Genomic DNA, 25,882 nt, shown 5'->3' on the forward strand with positions numbered 1-25,882 from the left:
GCTCAGAGGGCCGAGCCCGGCCGGTTTCTCGGGCGGCGCAGGGCTGGGTGCCGGCTGCCCGCCGGCGTGCGGACATGGGGCTACCTGCCCCGTGGTGTGGGCAGCGAGAAACAAGGACTGCGTTCGTGGCAGACAGGGAAATCTCGATCTTTAAAAGGCCGTTGGCAGCGCCGATCAATCAAGTGCAGATAGATATATGTTATTTTTTTTCTGCCTCTGATCCCTACTTTCCTCCTTTCCATTTTTCTTTTGTCTTTGCTGGCTCTCATCAGGACACTTGTTCAACTTTGGATGATGTTGGACACGGCTTGCTGGATCTGAAAGCAAACAAATAATAGAATATTATTAAAATATGCTTGCAAATAATATCTTTGAAGGTGTTGAAGTATGTCAAAGAGTGATTTGCTGTCCTTTGGTTAAGCTGGACTTTCTGAAGTCCATGGGAATACCTGTCTAAAACAGCCTCTATCCTAAAAAGATAGAGACATGGACCAATCTGATTTGTTAATCCCATTGATATTCCCTTTTTCTCCTGCTCTTTCATGAAACATCCTAATTTATCAGCATGCTAGACAGGAGGAGTCTGCAGGTCTTTAGCTGATCAAAGCCTCCCTTTCTAAAGGTGGCATCTGAATTCAGATGACACTTGTGGGTCAGTGGCTCTCCATTTCCTTCACTTTGTCCCATCCAGGGTCTCACTAGTAATTCTCCTTTTTGCCATGCAATAGGGTGACTGTGGGTGAGGCTGGCCAGGGTATTCCTGAGCCCAGAAGCAAGAAGCTTTACTGAAGCGCAGGCTGGTTTAGAGCTAGCCACGTCCCTAGCCGTGGTGGTGGTGGAGTACCCCTGTGTGGAGGTAGTGCTGAAGCATCAGGCTGGTAAATTTTCCTATTGTGTCCTCAAGATCGGGGTGTAAAGGTACCTGTTCTCTCAGAGACCCTCAGGGAAGGAGCCTCAGTTTGCATTAGAGTCAGCTGGCTGGGAGATGGTGACCTAAACATGTTTATATGGGGAAGGATTCTGTGGAGCCATGGGGAGGAATTGTGTGCTCTGACACCCACAGCAGCTGGCTGCAGTTTTCCTCATCTAGTTGCATTTTGTGATCTCTTCTTCCTTAATCCACTGAGCTTTGTGGGAGTCCTCGTCTGAAGTGTTTCCAAAGTTGTTAGCTCTAGGTAGCTACTGGCAAAGTGGAGTCAGACCTGGCTTGTGCATGGAGGAGGGCACAGGAATGCAGGAATGTCTTGTTCCTGGGGCATTTCCTCCTGGGGAAGGAAGATGGGAAGGGATCCTTGTCTGTAAGCAATCCAAGAGCAAAACGTTTCTCCCCTTGCAGACAATGAATCGTTTCAGCGAGCTGACACTGTTATTTGTGGCTCCTGGCAAACCAGATAAGAGCTTTCTGCCAGGCACTTGCTCAAATCAGTGCCAGCCCCTGCCTTGCTGATTGCCTTTCTCCCTTGCACTGGATGGGAAAGAAGCCTTTGTGTACCACGGCAGGAATCATAGTGGTGCTTCTGGGTGAAGGAAGGTTGTTGCCTGTCCCCTTGGTTACACAGTTGCTGATTCTGGTCCTTGTATCTCCAGGCGTTTTTATTTTCCAGAGAGAGGATGCCACTTTGGAGAAGGAATTTTTCCTGTCTGGCTCTGCATGTGGGGCTGTGAACAGCTATTTCTAAGACCTCTCTTCTTTACCATTGATCTAAACCTTGCACGAGGCTGGTTATACATGCTCATTAAACAGGGAATTAAATCACATAGGAATGCTGTTTGCTTGATGTCTTGTGTGTTACAGAGCTCTGCTTAGAAGTTGAAGCGTTTTAAGTGATTGTGTGGGCTTTAGCTGAGCTGTGGAAAAAAAAAAAAGCCCCTTGTAAACAAAAAGCCTTTGTGATGGAGGCGGAGTGAGTGTAATTATCACCTGTCTTATTAAAAATCTTCCTGTTTGGGTGTATAACCAACTAATCAGACAGCGTTGTGCTTTTCCAGATAACCAGATGATTGATCTTTAAGAGTGGCTCTGGCGACCAAATGCAAAATGAGCAGCAGAGGACAGTGCGGAAGACACAAAGGGCTCTTGGCCTGAGCCACGAGGATTTGAAGATGTCTGCGTGCAGTGACTTTGTGGAACACGTTTGGAAGCCTGGCTCCTGCAAAAACTGCTTCAACGCAAAGAGTTCCCATCGACTGCAAACGGCCCTAGACGTGGGAGCTTGTGGTGTGCTCCCGAATGGAGTTAGGACTAAGGCTGAGAACCCTGCACTGGAAGACGAAGGTGTAAATACTTCCCCTTTCTCAAAGCCAACAATCGCTGTGAAGCCAACTATGATAAATTCAGATGTCTCTGACGCGTGGGCGGATGTGAATATGAACGCAGATCTGTCACAGGTAATGATTAATCCAGTCAAAGCATGACTTCCTGTTACTTACCTGAGTGCTAGGAATATCTGTTAAAATGGTTTCCTTCCCTTTGCTTTTCCTTCTGGTCTTGACTCAGGGTTTTAAGTCATTTATTGTCTTCTCGAAGTATCCCTGTCTGAAGCTGTGAGCTGTTGCTCACAAGGTTTGTGCAGAGCTGCTGAAAAATACACTGTCTAGGAATTTCTGGATTTTAAATGAGGATGGGGGACAAAGCTATTTTTTTGGGAAGATATACTGAAAAGAAGTCCTGTCTGGTTGTAGTCAGTGCTAACTGGATCCATGGTCTTCATGGGTGAGGAAAAAAGTGTCCTGCCTTCCTAGCTCAGATCCTCGGGCTTCCAGCCTTTGCCAGAGCAGTAATGCCTTCTGGGTCTAACACTGTTGCCTGCCTGCAAACTGGCAAGGCCCACTGGTTTGCATTGAGATGAATGGTTCATTTCTTTCTCTGACCATTTGATACCAGCACTGCCCTAGCCACGCAGAGTGAATCATGAGCTCTTGTCACTTTGCACGTGGCACAGGTGTGCTCCTATCTCCCCCCTTGCCTCAGTGGAGAGTCAGGGCTTGCCAGCTCTCTTTTAGCTTCCCGTTGTTCTTCCTTGTTTGCCTTCTAGGGCTAAAGGGCACACGAGTGCATGCTGCCATTGTTGGTGGGGTTTGATCTGTACAAGCAGATTTGGCCCCAGGCTGTGTTTTGCACTATGGGAGTGGATTCTGCCACTCTGGGATGGCGGAAGGTGCTTTGCATGTGCATGTTACCCTCTGCCTCTCTCACTCCTCCCTTGGCAAGCAGGATAGATCTCCCTGAGATGAAGATGTTTCATACATGTTTCCCTGCCTGCTCTCCCATGCTGAGCATGGCCAAGCTGCTGTCCCAAGATAACCTGTGACATCCTGTGTCTATGTGAAATGAAACAAAAATAAGCAGAGAGAGGTGCAATATTCTTTCCCTCTCTGAAACTTGGATTGTGCAGTGATCTGCATACAGGATGACAGGTTGGACATGTTTCTGGTAGCAAATCCATAGAAAGAGAAAGGAGAATGCATTAGTTTGCATTGCCATTGTTGGTAATGCAAGGAGTGCAAATAGTCCAGGAAACAGGGCAAGTGCAGTTTAAGTGAGGTGAAGTGAGCACAGAGCAAAACAGACGTTGAATGCCAGAGGACTGTTCTGCAGGTCTGGGCTTTTTCCCTTTCCCTTTTAACATTTAATTTTGCATATGCACATCCTGACAGTGTACTTGTCTCTTTGGTCCCTGCAGGTCAGCTGGGGCATGGTTTCTGGCAAGCAGCTCCTTCTGAAATCGGGAGATGCGCAGCGGATCTGCCTTGACAGTTTTGGGAACGGTGGTGTGAGAAAGCCCTTCCTTCACAACCCGTCCAGTGACTGCTTGTCTTGCTGTCCTCCTAGCTACTCCATGGTGGGTCTGCGCAGCCTAGAGAATCAAGTGGAGAGAAATGTCTCCATCCACAGCCTGGTGCTTCTGGGTGAGGTGAGCAAGCAGGAGGACAGAGCCAAAGACAAGTTTGCCCTGACACACTGGGTCCCCTCCCCAAATCCATCTTCCTTGGGAGACGGAAACACTGTGAACTCCAGCAGAAAGCCTTCTTCCCAAGCCAGAGAGGGAGTAGTTCTGCCCTTGGAGGGTGACTTCAGTCACCTGGCCTCTGATTTTGAAAGTGAAGGAGGTGAGTACTGTTCAATCACAGACTGCCACAGCCAGTGCCCTGTCTCATGGGAGCCACATCACGCAGAGGGGAAGGGTGCCTGGTGCGAGAAGGAGAGTCTAATTCCCTGTGGACAGAGGCAACAAGATGCTCCTGAGATTGCCAGGCCGAGTGGCAGGGCAGTCAAGTTTGGTGAAGAGGAACTTAGAGCTGTCAGAGTGGCTTTCTGCATCACAAAAGACCAGGGTGATCCTCTCTCCTCTGCTGCCTGTTCAGAGAGGAAAAAGCTGTCTCTCCCCACTAAGACTCCTGCCTTTCCTGAGAGCATGGGGAGCAGCAAGGCAGCTGCCTTTGTTTCATCCTGGCATGATGAGGACTTGTCTCTCTCTGGAGAGCTCTCTGTCACCAGAGACTCCCAGCCTGAGGCTCTGAGCACCCCTCAGCAGGCTCTAGTGGAGCCACAGCACCCTCGCCTTGCTGAGCCAGCCCGTAGTGATCCCATCTATGCTGAGAGCACCAAGAGGAAGAAGGTGCAGCTGAAGGCTGTCAGTGGACAGGCAAAAGTGGAGAAACTGGCCCGTGGCACTGGCAAGGAGCAAGCTGATGGGCTAAGGACAGATGGCAGCTGGGCTTTGGGCATTGAGAAGGAATACCAGGACTCCACTGGCCAGGTGGCAGCAAAGATAACTGTAATGACAGCACACACCGAAGATGATCACAAGACAATATTCCTCAGCAGCCCCGACTCAGCTGTAGGAGTTCAGTGGCCATGTATCAGTCCCACTTCCCATCCTGATTTTGGGACTTCAGCACCTACCATTGAGCCTGGAGAGATTTTTCAAGCACCTGGAAGTGAAAACAGCCCAAGATTTCCTCTGGCAGCTCCCACCAAGACCTCAGTTACTGAGAGTCCTGCCATTCCTCCAAAGATGTCAAAAAACAGCCAACCAGGCAGCGAGGGGAACCATGTGCACTCAGTAAGCTCCCAGGCAAGGTTTGGTGATGACAACAGCCATGACAGAGCTGGCATTCAGCTGCCAAGGAGCTATACTGATACAGGAGCCTTTGGGGCATCTCCTTCTCCATGCACTCATATCAATGGGGTCTCTGTGGATGAGACCAACAGGGGCCTGGCAAGTACATCCTATGACAGGAGGCAGAAGTACTATACTCCAACATGGACAAAGCAGTGCCGGATAGAGGAGGAGGAGGAAGAGCAGGAGGAAGAACAGGAGCCCTCAACCCACACATGGGCATTGGGAGCTGAGAATGGAAGAGCTGGTGTTGACCTTGTGGACGATGGCCCAGTGGTGGAGAGCCAAACTGGGATCAGCAAATCCTCATCTTTCTCCTTTGATTACCCTAAAGATAAGAGTAATGGTGTGGAGTTTGCAGCACCACCACCACCGCCAAAGAAGCAGTCCAGGTACAGCCTTGTGAGTCTCTGTGTGGTTGTCTATTAATGGTCCTATTAACCATTTGCAATTGGAACATTTGCTGATGGGATTTGTTGACTTTCTCAGGTGCTTCCCATTCTTTTTTCCTTTCTTTTCTGTTCCAAGGTGGACTTTTAGGGGGGTGACTGCACAGCTGAAAAACAACTAACCTTTTTACTCTGAAAAGCTGTCAGTTCTTTGCAAGTGCTGGTTCAAATGCCATGGATACTTGCAAAAGCCCATCAGGTCTGCAAGGTATGGCCTTGGGGTCCAATATTCAAGTGAGAGCAAGGTCCATGCCCAGCTTGCCTGGTGTTTCCCAGGCAAGCTTCTTTCTGTCTTGGTGCAGTTCCTTGATGTCAAATAGGATAGAAAAAAATGAGTTTGCAAGCTCCTCTTGTAGGTGGAACTGGGCAGCTTCTCTTGGTTCTAATAGCAAGGGCCTCTGAAATCCTCATTTTCAGTTTGGCTCTAATGTCTTTTTGCTTTCAAGGTTAATTCTTGAAGGTGCAATTTCCCAGCGAGGACTTCTTGCCTGCAAGCAAGTAATTGGTACTTGCCTAACATGCACTCATGATATATGGGAACAGCCTGGCTTCAGGCAGCCTTCCCCAAGCCTCTCTTCTGGAAGTCAGGTTTGCAGGCAGGGCAGCAGCAGGCCTTAGAAGACAAATGTGAATGAGGGAGTGCTGTCCATCTGGGAAGGAAGTAGCTCTACTAAGCAACCAAAAAAGCAGGCTTCCGATACTTTGTGCGCATTCAGTATCTGCAGCTGTGTGTATCGCCAAAAAAAGGAGAGAGAAAATGGAGGAAGAAAATTTGATTTCCTTTCCTTGCAACTAATGGATTATGTTGTCTAAGTGTACTGGGGAGGGAGAGGTTTTGCATTGTATGAGTGTCCAGTATTTGCTTTATTATTTGTCAGTTTTGTTTCCTGGAACTGTGCATTGCACAACAGATTTGACTCCAACTCCATGATTTAAAAGTTGAGAGAAGAAGGGGTGGATATTAGGAGAATATCTTGCCCTTGGGGTCCATGGTCAAGCTTAGTGACCTCTGGGTTGAGACCATGGTTGAACTGGCTCATCCTCTGTTTTGTTCTTACATTGAACTTTCAATGTTTTTAGGGCTGGCCAACCCAGAGAACAAGTGCTTTAAATTAACCAAGTTGTAAACAAATTAGGTTTCTCAAGGAAAGGGAAGAGATGAACAAAAGGCTTTAGTTCTCCTTGGTACTGGGCTTCCTGCTATGATGCTGCGTGTCTGGTGGAGTCAGAGGAAGGTAAAGGATGAGCTTTATTACCTTAAAAATGAAAACCAGTACAATGCGCTTTAGATACGACCCTGAACTTTCATGGCCGCTGTCATTTGGTGTCTCCTATTGACCTCTGGCTTGGGATTGTATTTGCCACAAGAGATGCTGTCGAGGCCCAGAAGAGGTGGTATGATGCTGGGATAATGTAGGAAATACCAAATTGCCTGTTCAACCTCTAGAACCTAGTTCCTTCCTCTGTGGAGCATAGGTTACAGGGCAGGCCAAGAATGGTGGTGGCACTCAAACTCAGTAATATATATCACTGCAGCATCTTCCACTTGCAAGTGCTAGGACCACCTTCCTCTCATGGAGGAGCAGCTGTGCAGAGCCCTCTGTCTGTACTGGAGGTAAGGATGCTTTCCTGGCAGTGCTTTGGACTCTCCTTGCTGCCTTCATGAGAGATGGGAGTGGAACAGGAGACTTCTTTATGTGTCAAGGTGTCTCCTTGGCTGGGTAACTTGGACCAGCTGTGCTCCAAGCAAGACATATACCCTACTGTTGCCCTCCACGTGGAGTTACGATGTTCTGACCATAGGGGTGTGGAAAATTATCTGCTCCTTGGAGGGGCTGTTTCATTCTCCTGGTGTGATTGGGCTGTTCCAACTATAACAGTTACTTCTGAGTCATGCTGAAAGCATCTGTGCTAGAAAGTCTGTGCAAAAGTGATCAGGGAAACAGAGGTCAGGGAACACGTGGCATCTGTGACTAGGATCTCTAGCAGAGACATAAATTCTGCCAGGTGGTTGAGATAGGTGTTGTCATTGCTTTTAGCTCCTATAGCTGTAGGCTACGTGTTGTGCTACGTGTATTTGTCTCCTGAATGCCTTGATGCCTGCAGCTGAGCCCTGGGGGCCTTACTGAAAGAGCACAGCCCTCCCTCCAGCTACCAAACTTCTGCACAGCTGGCCTGAAGAGTGATTTGATCAGATAGCAGGTCTCTCAAGCCATGCAAACCTGGCTGGTTGCTTTGTTTGTTTGCATTTGTTTTCATCTCAAGTGTGGCTTCTCTGACTGTGTCAGTGCAGGAACTAAGGTATTGTTACCTGTGGTGGGAGGAATGGCTACATGCACAACTGGTTAAAATCACCATAGCAAGACTGTTACCCTGGGCAGTCATTACTTGCAGACTCAGTCCACACCATGACTCTGACCTGGTGCTGAAGCAGCATATCCTCTGGTCCTTCTGGGACCTGGGAGGAGGTCTTGCACACAAGGTGACTCTGAGACACATCCATACTCTCATAGGCTTGGGCAGTCTGTGGGCATGTGCTTATCTGTAATGGAAAAACCACCAATACTTCTGTTAAGTTTATGTAGTCCCTTGCAGAGACAGAGCACCTCAGCCCAAGACACTCTCTGCTGGCACAGCTGCAAAGGCTCCTTTGATCAATGGACAGATCAATGGACAGTGTAGATGTGGCTGTGGCACTTAACAAATCAGGGTTCATTTCAGCTCCAAAAAGAAAAGGCATGTAATCACCTTTTTTTCCTTCTGGATTTTAAGCTGCGGCTAGGTATTTGATTTTATGCTGGAAAATGAAGCCTGTCTGTTTGGCTTTCCTCATTAAACTGATCTGCTTATGTTAAAGAAAACTTGTTTGAAGGATTATAGATATTTAAGGCTTTCTTGGTCTGAAATGGAATGGAAAATAAGTTTAATTACAAGAGGAAATATATTCGAACAGGAAGATGGTGGCTGGTCTCATTCCAAAGGCTGGGAAGGCAGTTGGCTAAGGAAAGGGATCACCAGAGGATCTAGAATCCCCAGTACTTGGTATGCACAATGATGATTCAAAGGGGTTTCAGTATGAAATGCTCTAGCATGACCTTCAGTTTCTTGGCACAAGGAATGAATCTTTGATGAAATTTATGTCTCTGCTGCAGAAGGTCAGGCTGCATGATCCTCATGGCTCCTTCTAGCCTGCAAAGCCTTGGTAGTGAATTTATTTCATGTGCCTCTTAAAGACAGGAAACAGTTTTGCTGTTTTGCATCTTGAGCTGTTGGCTCCTGAGCTGTTTTCATCATAATTAATGCTGCCTTCCAAAGGTAGTGCTGTAGATAGCTTTTGAAATTCGCTGAAGAGTCTTGCTTCAGGTAACCAAGGTGTGAGGCATGGCACATCCTGCGCTGCTGAAAACAGCCAGGACAAATGAAACAAGGTTACCAGGATTGCACACTACGGCACTGCTGCCACCGCTTGTTGCTAGAGGGAACAGAAAACAAGAGCATTACAAAATAAGACAATGTTGGGAACTGGATCAGCAGGAAAAGAGCCAGGTTTGCTCCACACTAGGAAGGCGATGCTTGCTAGTGGGACTGTGCTACATGTTTCTTGCCAGGATTCAGCCTGTGACAGAGCGGTGTTGCACCCGAGACAGAACATTCCCTGTTTCTTACCATTCCCAAGACACCTGTTTCTCTTTGCAGTTCAGTTTCAGGGTGTACCCTGGTGACAAAAGCAGCCTGGCTGCATGGAGCTGCTCTGGCAATTACAAATACAATCGGAAATTGCAAGGGTCACACATTTTGACCCTCTTCTCTGTGACTACGGATGACAGAAGGGACTTGCTGCTTGGTTTAGACAAACCAGACTATTCTTATTATTATTAAAATAATACTAATTAATAAATAAATAAAAATCTCTGGATGGAGTCTATTTAAATATGTAATTAATGATTAAATGCATAAATAAAGCAAGGAAGGAAAGATATGGTTCAAGCAGGAGAGAGAATCATGCCCCAGGACAGGGAGGGAATACACCTTTTGGATTTCCTCTGTGTTCTTTTGTCTGAAACTGATCAGGAAGTTCTCATGCTGCTTCTGCCAGTGAATCATTTTAAAAGGTTGTGATTTATCAGCCAATCTTTTCAGAGAGCTTGTTTCTTTTAAAATGAGTTATTTGCTTTTCTGTGTGGGGTTTTTTTTGGTGTTCTTCGTTTGTTTGTTTGTTGGTTGGTTGTTTTGGGTTTGGTTTTTTTTGGTTGGACCATACAGAAATTTCTTTCTTAATCCATCTACCACCTTATTTCTGTATCCCATCCAAATTTCCCCTTGCATGCCTGGACTCCAAACCTTTGTTTCAACTTAACCTGCACTATGTAAAGCCTTTTGGTACAGGGAGGAGCAGTGTAGTCCTCTGGACAAAGCTAGGACTGTTTCAAAATCCTCTCTTTCCTTCACCTTGGTTTTGATATCTTCGCTGTTGCCAGCTGGTAGCAGAAGTACAAATCCAAGCCTCAAATGTTGTAAGCTCCTTTAAGCTGATTTTTAACTGCCCTGTGCATCCAGGGAAAGATGATGGAAGAAACAGTAGTGGAGGAAGGAGGAAGATATAATTATTCATGTTTCATAATGGATAAGCATATGGTACAACACTGCTTCCTCTTGTGTAACAATTATACCCAGCCATGTGTTGTGTTTGATACTGTAATGCAGCCTGGCTTCTGTGCATTAGTTCCAGTATTTTATTTTGGGAAAGGGTTGACAATATCACCAGACTTCTGCTGGAGCGCAGTTTGGTTTGTGTGTATTTTGTGCTCTCCTCTGCTTCATTCCCCTGTTGCATGATTTGTAAAGCTCAGCATCTGTGTTATCTGTTCAAGTCCTGTCATCTGTGCTGAGAAGAGGCAATCCCAGTCTGCTGGCACGGCAAGGCTGGGAAACCCCCATGACAGGGCTGCAGAGTGGGTGTTCCTTGTAATCAGGTCTCTGCACAGGGCAGAGATGCCATCCAGCATCCTCTGCTGCTGCCATCAGGCTCTGCGTGTGATTACTGCTGGAAAGGAGCAAGCTTGCAGCTCTGATGTCTGAGTGGCCTTTTCCCTCCTCTCAAAACCTCCCTGCCCCTTGCTCTTTTGGAAGGTAACCAGATCTGCATGTCAAATCTTGGTCAGGAAATCCAAGCCGAGGGCACGCCTGGAACTGGAGGGATCCCTGAGCTGATGTCCCAAGGCACATGTGTCTGCCGTGGTTCAGCATCAGGCTTTGCTGCCCGCCTCCATTCTTTGAGAAGTGCAATGCACACAGTCAGTGATGCTGGGGTCCTGCCGCAGCCCCAGCTGGGACCCCAATCTGTTAAGAAATGTGAAATTAAACATGTGGCTACTGCTCAAATAGGAAACACAGGAAAGATGAAGCATGCCCTGGCTGGAAATGCAATACAGGGCATGGGAAATGATCCATGTCTCTGTGCAGTGTTCTAGAGCCCCATACTGTTGTTTCTGTTTATTTGTTTGTTTTTTTTAATAAACCCACTGTTTTCAACTTTGACTTGTTTTAGGCAGGACTGTGGGAAGCATGTGGAAAGCCAGCTGGATAAAATTGTTTAGGATGGGAAAACTGGGCCATAGTGAACAGGAAGGGTTGCTTGAGTATACTGGCATGTTGCACGGAGGATGTTGAGTAATCGAAGTGTATTTAGAACCACCAGAATAATTTAGAGACCTGGAAATCCTGTCTTTTTAGGTTATTAGATTGAGAGAGCTGACTCTTGTGACCTGTTCTTTAGGCACTGGTACTGTTTCTAATGTCCTTTGGTGAAAAGGGCAAGGCAGAGAAGAGCCACCTGTACCCCTGCAGTCACACATGGTGGAAGAAACGCTAGGAAAGCAGGAGAAGCTCAGGTTAGCTATAAATCAGGATCCCACAGCCTGTCACAGGCACAAGCTGTTCAGCTCTTGGGGTGGAATTTTACTGAAATGGGAGAGTTTGACCCTAGCAAGTGTTTTCAGTATTTCTTTGGTAGAGTGGGTGGTATTTTAATCTGTACAGGCTGCAGCCAGAGCTTCAAGCAGCTCATAGGAAAAGAGTGAGATGTAAAGCAGAGATCTTTCCAGGCAATATTAGCCTACCCGATTGTAGCATCTGAAACAAGGGCAGGATGTCGCTTAAGCGGCAAACAATTTCTATTTCGGTGTGCCTGCTCAGGAACTGCATTTTACATAAGTCACAGCGGTGCGGAGAGGAAACGAGGCGCTCTGTGCATCTGACTTCACCGCCATGCTCAGCTCAGCAAAGGCAGCAGCCAGCGCTGTTGCTTGGAGGAATAGGTGTGGCTGTGTGCGGTGGACCTTGGACCTCTCCGAGCAAAGTCCCATCTCTCTCTGAGTGCGGGAATGGTAAGGCAGCTCTGCAGATTTGTGTTTAAGTGATGGGAAGAAGACAGAAATGCAACAGAAATGCACCAGCATTTCTTGGGGGAGGTTGGTGGGGGAGGAATATATTAGGGAACCTCTCGGCTGTGCGGATTGAGAGTGGCTCTCTTGCAAAATCTTCTTCTTTTCTTGTGGATTCAAACGCTTCCTTGATTCTCGACAGGTTAGGTTACCTTCATCGGTGTGCACCATGTGGATTTCCCGCCCCCCACCCCCCACAAATTACTAAAATTTTAATGTCTGAGAAAGTTATAGGATGAAGATATAGCTTTATAATGATTTTTAAAGGATTTAAGTCCAGTTGGTTGCTTTCAACAGCATTAATTGTAACAGAGCTAAAAACCTCTATGTGTGTGTCTCTCTCTCATTCTTTATTTCTTAACTGTGACCTGTGTGGTGTATTGTGAAGTTTTTTATATCGTCTCCAAGAGGCTTGCCGTGGTAAATTCATCACTGGTACAACGACTCTGAGTTATATGTGAGGTGGTTTTTAGAGCCTTATTTTCATCTGCCCCTGAGTATTTTTAGATCGAGGCTGCTCAGGCAAATGAGGAAGTCTGGCAGAAGTTTCTTCCGGGCTTCTCATACACTCTGCTCTCCATGTGGTAGTGTGGACATGAGAGTAAGTGCTTTGTCTGGATGGGGAACAAAACATTTCTCAATCTTTAAATAAAAATTGCTCATAGCATCTGCTGTACTTGGGAGTTTTGGAAGAGAAGGGATCCTCTGTGTGTGACCAGGGTGCCACAAGAAAACGGTTGTGCATGTCTTTTGTTTGTCTTTCTCAGTAGCCATTCAGCCGTCTGATTAGGAAACAATGGATACCTTCCAGCAAGATAGCTGGTGCAAGTCCTTTTTCTTTTTATTACACGTTTGCCACAAACCTTTTTGCATTCTTAATCAATGACACGTTGAATTTTATCAGCAGATTGGCAGTTTTACTTAAAAAATGTACACTGATAACCTTCATTTGCTGGCCAATAGTGAGTCTGAACTGGAGCAAAGCTAGCAGTGTTTGTGCTCTGGTGTGCTGCCTGATTTCAACAGTTTCTGTTGTTTTCAGGGGAGGGAAAAATGAAGAAAATGCAGGGGAAATTCTTTATCTTAGGAAAAAGTCCTGCTTGCCTAAAACTAATCACTTAAACTGTGACTTGGCAGGTTCTAAGCCCAGTTTATGGTTTATTTATTTATATTTTTAGATGGAAGCTGCAAGGAAAACTGTAAGATTACGTTAGAAGCTGCAGGGTAGGTCCTGAGTTTGGCAGATGCTTGTTTTCTGCAGAAGTGCTGCTTCTTTTGGAGAGAGTCAGTGGTTACTGTGATGCCCTGGGGAGCCGACAGCGACTATGGATTGACTCTTCTTATTCCTCTTCTGTGACGGAATTGGGTTCTGACACCTAGCCTCACCCTGTGTTTCTGTAAAATGGGAAGGGCGATGCCACTCCCTTCCCTTGAGAAAATTACTGAAGGCAAACACTGGTGGGTCCCCATTTCCCAGTGATGATGGCCAAGATGGGACATGTTCCAGGACCCGACATGTGCTAAGCAAAGGAGGCATATACTGGGGCTGCATGCTGTTGGCTCAGTGGTTCTCTCTCTGCACAAGCTCAGTTAGTTTGGCATCAGGGGCTGGCATGGGGGCTGTAAGCCTGTAACCTTCTAAGTGTTAGTGAGACACGATCCCCATGTGCCACAGAAAGAAGAAAAGCTCACAGGAATGAGGTGCTATGGCATGGTAGAAGGGTGCACAGTGTCTCTATGGATGGGCAGGGATCAAGCAAAGGCTGCTCTTGGCTTGCGTTTCCATGGACAAGTGCATGCAATGTATCCTTGGCTGTCTGTCTTCTGACTCTTCTTTTTCATTCTCTTTAGGAACGCTCTGAAAATGAACCCAAATAACACTGAGCTGGAGAGGGTCAGCAACAGCTCTGCTGAGAGCCTCAGCCCACCTTTCAGGAGTGTCCATGTCAGCTTCACAGCTGGCTCCAGTGACAGCCTTGACTCAGACACACAGACCGGCAGTGATGGCAGTAAGTGACCACTGGGTGTGGGAGAGGTAGCGCTGCCCTTTCTGCTGGGGCAGCATTTTCAGAGGAGGGATCGCAAGGGCCCAATCGCCTAGCTCCCCCAGCAACCCTTCATCTTTATTCTGCCTCTTGATGCACTTAAGATGAATGTGGCAGAGTCAGGCAAACATCATGGGCTTTTTTCTATTCCATTTGGCAAGTGCCAAAATCATTCATCCTGCAGCTCTCCTTTTGTCTGTATGAAACCTCCACCTGAAAGCAATTGTCCTTATCCTGCATGCACGTCATACACTGTGTGAGGTCACAGGTAGCCTTGACATAGAAAGTCCTCCATAGATTTGAGGAGTACCAGAAGGAGTCTCGTGCTGGAGGTGAGCTTTCTTTATCTTTGCATTCCCAGTTAATTCTTGAGGGGGGAAAAAAAATCTGCCTGCACTCGTTTAACTGAGATTAAAAAATACTTACTATGAAGTCACTATTTTTCACCAGTGCGTAACTTAGACATGCACTAACATGTTCAGCAGCTCAGAAAGTGTTTCTTTTGCAAAAGCAACTTTTGTGTAGTGGAAGTTCTGTCGTTCCAAGAGCAACAATGTGCAGCAATAAAATTAAGAGCCAGAGCTCTGGAAACTCCATTTTTCCACCTCTACCTTGGAGTTTGAGAGAGACCATGCCACAAAATTGTAGACAGGGAAGAAAAACCTTGCATAAGTTGGATCTTTACATGCTGGGCACAGAAGCAATTTGCTGTCAAAAATCATATGGGATGAGAGAATTTCTGTGCCTCCACTAACAGAAGCAATTGTTTCAACTCATCTCAGGAATTATGAGTTTTTAAATTAATATCCTGAATGTATTTCTTCTTGCTCGTGCAAGGAAGAAGCTATGCAGTCAAGTCACCGAATGAGGTGAGCTCAGATTAGTTGGCTGTGCTGTCAGATGTTAAAATATTAAGTGAGGAGAAGCTTTTAAGTCCCTGACATCCAGAAGGACTGTTAGCTGAAGGTGCAGAGCACTGTTAGGAAAGTTGTGGAAAGGTTTAATTCATTACTTTGTGCTTGGGGCAGAGCTCAGGAGCACGTTTAAAAATGCTAAGAGCAGTTTGGCATTAGTGGACTAGGTGTGTGGACTGGTTGCCAAAACTTCCAGCACTGACATTTGTTCTGTCAAGTAAATCTTGTCTCAAAACAGGGATTCAGTTGCATGTTCTGGCAGAGGTGACTCTGCTGCATTGCTTTTGGGCTGCATGATGAGGAATGTCTCTTGGCTGTGTCCTCTGTTAAAGCACCTTGGACTGGAAGTGGCAGGCAATGCCACACTGAACGATCCCTGCCTGTGGATTTTGACAGGGTTTTAACAGAAGGAATCTTTCCTGTGGACCTAGCAGGGTGTGACACAGATGTCTGGGTTTTAATTAAGGCTTTGGGACATGCATCTCTGTTGAGCCATTGGCTCCAGAGCTAACTGCACAGCTGCAGAACAGCTGAGACTGGAGAACAGTCAATCGCTCAGCAGCTGGGTATACAATGCAGGGAGACACCTGGAGCAAGGGCCCAATAGGTGATAGCTCAGCACCCAAGAACTGGGGCAAAAGAGATGTGCACTGCTTCACAATACAGAGCAGTTTCTGAGCATGTGTTCAGCAATAGGGTGCTGAAACCATCTTGCACAGGAGGCTCAACTTCTACAGAAGCTGAAATTGGTGCTGCTCATTCATGGGGTGTCTCTCGATGCTGTGATTAGGGATGGGGTGTATTGCAATGGGGACATACAGGCAGCACTGGCACTGAAGGAGGACAAATGAAAACTGATGTCATAGAATCATAGAATTGTTAGGGTTGGAAGGGACCTCAGGGATTATCTAGTTCCAACCTCCCTGCCATGGGCAGGGACACCTCACACTAGATCAGGTTGCTCAGAGCCACATCCAGCCTGGCCTTAAAATCCTCCAGGGATGAGGCTTCCACCACCTCCCTGGGCAACCTGTTCCAGTGTCTCACCACCCTTACGGTGAAGAACATCCAGCCTGGCCTTAAAAACTTCCAGGGATGAGGCTTCTACCACCTCCCTGGGCAACCTGTTCCAGTATCTCACCACCCTTACGGTGAAGAACTTCTTCCTAACATCCAGTCTGAATCTACCCATTTCTATTTTTGTCATGGTACCAAACTCTGGTTGGGAGGAGGGTCAGGAACAGAGCATGTCAGCATCCACTGTGGTAACTGACAACTAGAGGACCTGCCTTCACTTTGTTCAGTCTCAGGTGGTGAGCACCTAACAGGGATTGCTGTTCTGGCACAACTGGTGTGTCTTTGAGCCTGCAGGTGACATGCCACAACAGGTTGGGAGCTCAAGCCCCTGCCCTTGGAAGTTTTGCGTCAGAGCTGGTGAGTCACTAGGGCTGTGACAGAGACAAGTGCCTGCTGCAGGCTGACATGAAACTGCCCCCAGGGTGTTCCTGTGGAACAAGCAGAATGCTATTGCGAGGAAGTGCCTGCTGGCCACTGAGCCCTCACCAGCAGCCTTGCAAAAAGGATTGATGGCAGCTTTGGAAGCTGGGTTCAAAGAAAGAAATAGATCCCAGTACCTGTTGAGCTTGCTTGTAGTAAAACCCCACCAAGCACCTTTCAAGGTTTACACTTGCATGCAAGGTGTTAGCAGAGGTCAAGTTTATCGAGGGTGCTGCCTGTCATTCAAGTGGTGCAGAAAATTCTTTGAAATAATTGTTGCAGCTTTTACTTTCCCCTGCAGACCCCTTCACTCCTCATTCGTTATGTCTCCATGACCTGAAATTACTACTCTCTATTTCAATCTCAACTAATCTTTTTTCTTTGTTTTTAACCCCTTCCCCCTCCTCCATGACATGCACCTGTATTACCTGTCTCCAGTGTGGCTAGAGTAGGAGAACAGCTGCTACAGCTGCCCAAAATGAGCCAGCCATTCCAACCCATCCTATGTGTTGATTTCATGTGGAGCTGCTTGAAGTTTAGGGTTTTGTAGTGGGGACAGGCAGAAGTGGGGAGGCCAGATTTTTTTCAGAAGGATGGAAATTGACAAAATTTTAGGTCTGGCCCAGTAATCCTTATTGATTGTGAGACAAAGTGACAGGTTCAATACACTTCATGGGCTGCTCTGGTACAGTCAGAGGTCTGGAGCTGTGTAGAGTGAGTCACTCCTTATCATGCTGTGCTGCTGAAGCACTGGGTGGCAGCTCCCAGGTGAAACAGGCTGTGTTTGAGTTGTCCTGTCCCTAGTGCTTCATTCTCACCTCCCCGTGGATGAAATCACAGTTTAAATATTTACCCTCCACTAGCCTTTCACACTGTGTATGCAGTTCATAGGTTTTGGGGGGTGGGAGGCATTTTTCTAGAAGGCTGGTTGCAGCCTGCTTTGCAAGCCTGCTGTATTAGATGGTATGAAATCCCTAACTCCTTCAGTTGTGAATAGGTGTGTACCATGCAGAGGGTTCTCATGTAACTGTAACCCTGAGGGGGTGGCAGGGACATAGAGAGGGACCTGCACTTCCAGCCTGCAAGGGCCATTCATGGCATCTTCTTATGTGTTGTTGTCTCCTAGGGCATTCATCTGAGCCAAACCATTCGCCCCCTCCATCTGAGAGCCAAGTCTTTCCCTCTGTCCCTTTCCTTCCCGACTCTGGTGATGACAGTCCCTCCTCTGCTCCCAGCTGCCCACCCCCTCTGCCTCAGAAGAAGACAGTGAGCAGAACTGTGTCCTCCCCAGATGGCTTTTTTGGAGGACAGGTGTCTTCAGGCAGAGCAGCTGATACTGCCAGCCCCAGGCTGAATGTCAGCCACTCTGAGAGCAATGTCTGCCTCCGAGAGGAGCCTCCCTTCATCCACCCGGCCAGCCTGGGGGGCCGTCCCAGCGCCTTTTCTTCTTCTGAGTCCTTGGAGAAAGGCTCCAAAGGAAATGGCTACTGGGGCTCAGCCACTGGTAAGAGCACAGGGGCTTGTGCCCCCAGCAGAAACCTCCAGAACCTTTCCTCCTCTCAGCTCAGTGTGTCCAGCCAGGTGTCATCAGGCTCTAGCCTCCAACTCCACAACCTCCTGAGCAACATCGACAGCAAGGAGGGGGTGTACGCCAAGCTGGGGGCCCTCTACGCCGAGTCTCTGCGCCGCCTGGTTGCCAAATGTGAGGACTGCTTCATGAGGGAGCAGAAGAATGAGCTGCGCTTCAGTGAGAACAACTGGTCACTGTTCAAGCTGGCATGTAACAAGCCCTGCTGTGATTCAGGAGATGCAATATATTACTGTGCCACCTGCTCCAAGGACCCTTCTACCACCTATGCTGTAAAGGTAAGCCCACGCCTGGGAAGTATCCAGGCTTATCTTCAAGGTGGGAGGATGAGGCAGAGTTGCAGGGTCCAAAGCTGCATGGGGGTCTAGAGTTGAGCTGGGGCTGAAAGTTTAAGGTTCTTTTACACCCTTTCTGGTGTACAGATTTGAATTAAAGTGTGGGAAGCAGACTTAGTGGTATACCTCTGAGAAGCACTGTCAGCACAGAATGGCCTGTTTTCTCAGCTTGTCTTTCTCACAGGTGAAGCTTGCCACTTTTCCTCTACCACTTGAAAAGGTTAATTTAGAGAAGCAGTTTTTGTTGTAACAAATGCCAGTCAGATGCTTATTGCTGCAGACTAGTAGGGTGTGAAACTCAATGAGTTTCTCTCTAAAAAGTCTTTGTGCAAATACTGTGTTGTAAACTCAGAGGCATTTGCCCCTGGTGGCACAAGCTGATGAAAGGCTGTTCAAAAGACAGCATTTTTGCTTCTGTCTGCCTTTTAAGTGGAAGGCCTGACCCAGAAACCGTGTGAGTGCTTATATGATCTTGAAGCTACAGGCATTAAGATATTGCAGATCTCAGTTAAACAATGTGAGGCTGACCCAGACATGCTGTGTAAGGTCAGGTCTAACATATTTTCTGATAACTCCATGGAATCCATGTTTGAAATGGAAACTTGGGGTGTGATAGTTCAGCTCTTTGAAACCTGGATAAGTGAGCTTATCCAACCTGTTCCATAGACATCCCATGGATTTTGTGTTGAATAGAGAGCCTTTCTGTTCTGACTTAACCCTAAGGGCATCTCATTGCTGCTTACTTTTCAGGTTGTTTTCAAAATCTAAAATGATTCCCAAGGAAGCACTGTCAGAGATGCATTAAGCAAGAAAAAAACAACCCCCAAAAAACCTCTGCTGAATCGTTTCCACCTTATGAACCCCAAGGGGATATTTTAGTGAAGTGATAGTTTTAATGCCAGCTCATATTCTAAAGGAGGAACAGACTACTCAACAGGGAGGCTGTAAATAACCAGAATGGAGCTGGATGACATCTTGTACCAATACCCCTAGTCACTCAGAGCTGCATCTTCTCTTTGTGTGTTATATCTAAATCCACTGCAACTTTACTCCTGAAACCTGAGAGCTGTGTGGTGAACTGGTGTGCTCCTGTTCAGTCTGCGGTTCCCTGTGGCATGCACACACCTTTGCTATTGCCTGCCGTGTTAGGTGGGGTTCAGAGGCTTAGCTCTATGGCTGTAGTGCATGAATTCTTGCCAAGGCAGAAACAGGATGTTTCAAACTCTTAACGGGACTGCACTTGTGTCCCTGTGTGTGATGTGGGCTTACTCTGTGCCCTTGGTATGCTGCAGAGTGCCTTAACAAAGCCAAACCCACTCCACCAGGGCTGTGCTCTGTGCCAGTGTAAAGTGAAGTTATGTATCTGTTTACATATGTGCATGCTCACACCTTCCTTTTGGCAGCTAAGTGGAGAATCATTGTGAAACTTCACAACTGGCTGATTCCTAGCTGCCACTTCTGGTACAGATTTTCTGACATGAAAGAGATCAAGAGTTAAAATTAGACTTGAAGACTTGAAGCTTAAAATGGGCAGGGGATCTGACTTGAGTCAAGGAGCCTTCTAAGGAGTAGGAGCCAGAGTTTGGGCTGTTAGAAGGAGCCAGGGTTATATAAAATGGCATTAGAGGAATTAAGCCAAGATATGGTCTACGCCTTGGCTTCTTTCTTCACTTAAAGATGTGTGACTAAGCCAGACCCAGGCTCTTACTTGGAGCTTGCTGTGTGGAGGGTGTCTTTGGTGCAGCCAAAGTCACTAAGGCCAGGAAAGTTGCAATTGTTCTTGCTGAGACTCCTCTTTCACAGGAGTTCCTCAACTTTTCCTAAGCGCTGCACATCTTCCCTGTGGTGGGAGGAACAAGCAGGCTTGTTGGGCACAGGGCTGGAAGGCCTTCCCTGCCTTTGGGGACCTTCTGTGTCTTTCTGCAACCCGCTGTGTTAATCTGCAGTCTGCCTAGCCCTCCAAAGCTTGTCTTTCCACAAAATAAGCATGCAGCCACAGCAGGGTATTTTTGTTTAGAAAAGAGAGGACAATAGGGATTTGAAATGCCCCATCTCCACAGTATTGTCTCATCTGAGTGGATTACCTGCAAATGCCTAGATTCAGACCCTTGCTAGAGCAATACAAAAGAAGCAGCCCACTTCTCCAGCTTCTCTCTATTCTTGCACTTATTTTAACTCGGAGGCAAAATTGATTTCTTGTCCGATTTTGCACGCATGCTGTGGCTGGCAGTGGCATGCTCCAGGGTTTGAAACCTTTTATGCTGAGTTTCAGCCTGTTGCTGATTCCTGTGGGTGAGATCTAAATACATTGCTAGATAAAAGAAAAAAAAAAAAAAAAGAAGAAAAAAAAAGTGTATAATAGAAATGCCAGAAGGCCCTATGAGCTAATGGGTACTCCTATAATAAACCCGGGTTTGAGTTTATTTAGTTTTTAACGCAGTTGTAAAGCTAAAATCCAGAACAATGAAGATGAAAGTCATGTGAGTTTAAGAGAATCCAGATCATAAAATGTCCCTTGAGTTTGCTGCACTCTCATTTATTTCTAAGCCTGTTGTTAGCTCCTGCTTTCTCCTGTTTATTCCCTATGTTGACATCTACAGCTTATTGCTGGCTTCTTACTTCTTCTAAGCTTGTTGATTAGCCATTGATCAGGGCATTGAGAGTAGCTGCTGACACAAGGAAGTAGAGTGGTTGAGGAGGATATGAAAGTGACTCCAGGACTTAGGACCAGGAAAGGATTGGGTGGGAAGGAAGTGCTGGAGATCCACTCCGCACTCTAAACGTGGCCATGTTTGCAACCACATCATGTCACGTGAAACTTCATCTAGGTAAGGGTTAACCATCTTCAGAGATGGAGGCAGCATGTCTTTCTGCCACAGGCTTTGTTTTTCCCTCTACAGAATGTCTCCTGGGTTACAAGGGAGTCATCAATTACATCTGCAATCTAAAAGCTAGGTGCTTCTGTTAGGAATGAATCAAAATCTGCAGAAGTTACTCATGGGAGGACTACCCTCCTCCTTTTCTGTAAATACTGGGCTTATCCTGGCAAAGGATGCGTGCCCAGAAATGTGACCCAGACATCTGGCTGATCAGGAGGGGGTGTTACAGGACAAGAAAGATCCTCAAGCCAGGAAACAGTACTAAAGGTACCAATGCGCATTCCGCTTCTACTCATTTCTTCCGTAGCATCTGCAAATCTCAACTTAGGAACTCATCTCTGAACTTCTGGTCTCTGCCCTGTCTCTGTCACTAACTGATGAGACTTTTCTTTTGGTCTTTCCTCACAGATTTGTAAAACCCAAGAGTCCAAGGTGGCTGCTTCATATAGCAGCCCTGCAGTGCCAGTCCACTTTAACATCCAGCAGGACTGTGGCCATTTTGTGGCCTCTGTCCCCTCCAGCATGCTGCTGGCCTCAAATGTGGGGAAAAGCATGGCCGGAGATGGCCTCCATCCTACCCGCACTGCCAGTGAGCACGACTGTGTGGTGGTCATTACCCGGGAGGTGCCGAGCCAGACCACTGCCGATTTTGTGAGGGACTCGGTGACACTGCACCAAGCCAAGCCTGAGCTGTATGAACGTCGTGTTTGCTTCTTGCTCCTCCAACTCTGCAATGGCCTGGAGCATCTCAAGGAGCATGGCATCATCCATCGTGACCTGTGCCTGGAGAACCTCCTGCTTGTTCCCTGCAAGCCCCCCATGATCTGTGTGAAAGCCAAAGATGACAAACACTTACCCCGCCTCATCATCAGCAATTTTTTGAAAGCCAAACAGAAGCCAGGAAATGGAGACTCCAAACTGAAGAAGAGTCAGGCCCGGCTGGCTCCAGAGATTGTGTCAGCTTCTCAGTACAAGAAATTCGATGAGTTTCAGACTGGTATTCTCATCTATGAGCTGCTGCACCAGCCCAACCCCTTTGAGGAGAAGGTTCATCTCAAGGAGCGGGAGTACAGCCCTGAGGACCTCCCTGCTCTGCCCAGCCTGTCCATCTACTCCCGGGGGCTCCAGCAGCTGGCCCACCTGCTACTGGAAGCAGATCCCATCAAACGTGTGCGGATCACTGAGGCCAAGAGGATGCTGCAGTGTCTCCTTTGGGGGCCCCGGAAAGACCTCACTGAGCAGCCCTTCAGCCACGAGGAAGCCCTCTGCCGGGTGCTTCAGAACTGGGTGGACATGAAGCGTGCCCTGCTCATGATGAAGTTTGCAGAGAGGGCTGTGGACACGGAGCGGAGCATTGAACTGGAGGACTGGCTGTGCTGCCAGTACCTAGCGTCTGCTGAGCCAGCCTCCCTCTCGCACACACTAAAACTGCTGCAGCTGCTCTGATCTTGGCTGTGTCTTGGAGGCAGCTGAGGGCTCCTGGTTTCTGCAGTGAAAGGTGCACAGCCCCTTTATACATGAGAGGCTTGAATCTCGTCTGGAAATGCACATCCAGCTCCTGCTCCACACTTCAATCCAAGGGCATCACACGTTTGGTACCCTCAGCACTGCTGATTTGCGAGCAGGCAAAACTGGGAACCTCCTCCTCTTTGGGGGGATTTTTTTTTTGGTGTGGTAAGTCTGTGGACTAATAAACTGTGTGTGTGCATGTTTCTAATGAACTCGGTGTACTTCAGTTGATTCCTCCCTCCGTGGGACAGTCCTCTGATCCCCACTCTCTTCAAGCATCAGAGCTTTTGTGCCTGGGAACACAACTGCTCTCCAGAGTGGGATGAACGATTGGCTGCTTCTCTTGAGGAGCAAGAGCAATTCATGCAATGCTCCTTTGCAAAGGAGAAGCAGGAGAAGCTTTCAAATTCACATCTTTTGTGATTTTTTTTGGCATCCATTTTGCTTTTCACTTTAAAAACAAACATTACTGCCTGTTTCTGTGTTTCCGCTGTATTTTCTGCTGGGGGCAATTCAGCGTTTCAGCTGTATTTTCCACTGTGGGCAATTCAATATCAGCTGCCTATTACTTTCATTAGATACTAATACAGCATGGCTTTCCTGTCCAGTGGTGCAGCCCCATGGGCTGCTGATTGTGAAAGGGCGAGAGAGCCCAGGATGGGTCTGTTCATGAGGATGATGCTACATGCTGGGAATTACCCCTTGTAAAGTTAATGAAATGGAAAACCCCCAATTCATATCCAAGGCCTTGGGGGAAGTGAGGGCTAGGTCTGGGAGGGTCTTGTTGCTGATGGTGCCTGAATTAGAAATGCATAGTGCTGTGTGCACTGCGAACATGCTCCGCTAATGGATGTGATGCAGAGGAAGGAGTTGGCCTGACTCCCTCCAGCCACTTTCCCTCTATCCAGACGTATAGCAGCCACTTAGCTTGGCAGAGAGGCCATACTGCTACTCAGAAAACCTTGATTTTCCAAGAGGTTGTGGGCTGCTTTTATACTTCCACCCCAGTGTGAAGCAGAGATGAGCTGCCTTGTTCCTGGCACCAGTTCTGCCGTCCTTGGAGAAGGGATAAGTCTGGGACATATGGAGAGAGCCCAGTGTCAGCTTAGCTGAGACATGATGTCATTAACTGAGCTACCCCTCTCCACCTTCAAAATAGGGAGAAATTAATGAGTGCTTTCCTCCAGCCTTGATTCACCTCCAGATCCAACCTGCTCTCTCAGAAGAATTTTAATTCCCCAGGGTTTTTTGACACTTCATACACTTTCTGTGAATCTTTTCCAGGCTTCTCACCTGGATTTTTTTATTATTTTTTTTTCAGTCTGGCTATGCTTGCTGCTAATGGGAGGGGATAGTTCTTTGGCTGGGCACCCATTTGCAATGAATTTCCCCTGATCCCCTCAGGGAAGAGGCCATGCACGTCTCTGCCTGCTGAAAGAATGTGGGATGGCTCCAATTCCATCTGTCAGGGATTTTTTTTTATATATATATATACACTGGCTTTCTTATGTCTGACTCTTGGGTCCATTTCTGCAAACCATCCTGGACACATTGCCCTGGAAAGTCTGGCCCTGGCTTGCTCCATGTGGTCTCACATGAGCCAGTGGAGTGATGAAACAGCTGGAGAACCTGCCTGAAGGAGCTTGGCATGTTTTTCAGAGATAAGATGAAGAGATGAGTCAGTTTCCAAGCATGGACATAGAGGATAATTTGGAGGTAGTTCTGCAGGACAGCACTGAAGGAAACAGAGCCTGCCCATGAAAAATCCAAGCTGTGTTAGCAATGGGGACATTATATGTGGAGTAAGTGGCCTACAATGCTTGGGCTGGGTACTCAGTGGCACTCAAGAAGTAGCCAAACGTCCAACTAACCCACATGAAATCAAGGTTAGATCCATTTTGCTTGTTTAGTTTCAGTCTAGTGACAAACACTGGTACAAATATTGGAACGAGACCTGCACAGTTTGGGATGTTAACCTAATCAAAACTTTTTCCCTTAAGTTGGAGCACTTCAGACTGATATTGGTCCTGGTGCCTTGCCACCCAGCAAATCAGAGGCCAACAGTAGTTTAGTGGCATTTTCAGCTACCTTGAAATTTGGTAGGTGGCTTCTTGTTCTCACATAAACAGAAACAATGCTTTCTTGATACCTTCCCTTGTGGTAGCTCGTGCTTCTTCTCCAATCCAAACAGTCGTACGTTTTTGGGTCCTTGGCCAGTGCATGAACTGGAGAAGAGCTGTGTATCTGTAGGGAAAGTGACACCTTATCCTGGTTTGAATGCCATGGCCAAGTCTAAGGACTTTGCTGACTTAGTCCCCCTTGCCCATGCTGCCCTCAGCACACCACATGCAGTAACCCCCATTCCCTTTTTCTAGCAGGCACTCCTGCCCCAGGTTCCTCTGGTGGAGGGAGTGGGTCATCCCCGTGTGGCAGGGAACACAACTGACCCTGTGCCCTGAGATTGAAGCATGTCACCCATTTGGTGGGGTGCAGATGCTGCAAAAGACATCTAATTGGGAACAAAGTTTGGAATCTACATGCCATAGGGACAGTGCTGAGGAGCAATTGTTGGAAGACAACCACAGACCTGTGCATCTTGGTAGTACTGCTAGGTGGGGAATGGGGTGTTTCTTGACTTGTGCTGCCCCCAGACAGACTGCCAGCCCCTTTCCCTGTGCTCTGGCTCCCAGTGGTCCATGCACACAAGAAAGGTGGCAGGGCAGCTCTCTGCCAGTGCCTGCTATTGCCATGGAGGATAGATCCCCACAAGCTGGTCACAGTTGCTGACTAGTGCATCTGTAGCACAGATGAGTTTGGAGAGGAGGTTGTGTGCTTCCTATGTGAGATGAGGCTGAGACCCAAAGCACCAAGACAAAACACTTGGCAGGCGGTGCTGCTAGAAGCCCTCATGCTTTGAGACCTTGCCTACTTGCTTCAGAGCATTCCTCATAGCTGGGGGATATTCCAGGAGCAAAATCAAATCTGGTTCCCTGGAGGCACTTTTACATGAGATTGGTTGGCCAATAGCAGTTCTCACCTTGCATGCTCATGTGTGCAAAGGATGTGCACCACCAGCCACACAAATGAATCCAGGACCAGC

The 25,882-nt window shown here is 47.4% G+C and overlaps 1 protein-coding gene across 1 annotated transcript; it reads left to right on the forward strand.

Moving 5' to 3' along the window:
• The first annotated feature begins 1,994 nt into the window (after positions 1–1,994).
• On the forward strand, positions 1,995–23,212 carry PRAG1 (PEAK1 related, kinase-activating pseudokinase 1). The gene is made up of 5 exons (XM_054165156.1): positions 1,995–2,388; positions 3,684–5,515; positions 13,867–14,024; positions 17,598–18,337; positions 21,682–23,212. Exons 1-5 carry the CDS (start codon positions 2,032–2,034, stop codon positions 22,717–22,719), a joined length of 4,125 nt encoding a protein of 1,374 aa, XP_054021131.1. The 5' UTR covers positions 1,995–2,031; the 3' UTR covers positions 22,720–23,212.
• The last annotated feature ends 2,670 nt before the right edge of the window (positions 23,213–25,882 follow it).

This window comes from Dryobates pubescens, chromosome 1, assembly GCF_014839835.1.
Source record: "Dryobates pubescens isolate bDryPub1 chromosome 1, bDryPub1.pri, whole genome shotgun sequence".
NCBI classification, from domain to species: domain Eukaryota; kingdom Metazoa; phylum Chordata; class Aves; order Piciformes; family Picidae; genus Dryobates; species Dryobates pubescens.

Excerpts from the sequence above, each read along its gene's own strand:
- PRAG1 (XM_054165156.1), top strand. The coding sequence starts at position 2,032 with ATGCAAAATGAGCAGCAGAGGACAGTGCGGAAGACACAAAGGGCTCTT. Across the intron at positions 14,025-17,597 it reads ACAGACCGGCAGTGATGGCA|GGCATTCATCTGAGCCAAAC; the intron begins GTAAGTGACCAC and ends GTTGTCTCCTAG. Across the intron at positions 18,338-21,681 it reads CTACCACCTATGCTGTAAAG|ATTTGTAAAACCCAAGAGTC; the intron begins GTAAGCCCACGC and ends CTTTCCTCACAG.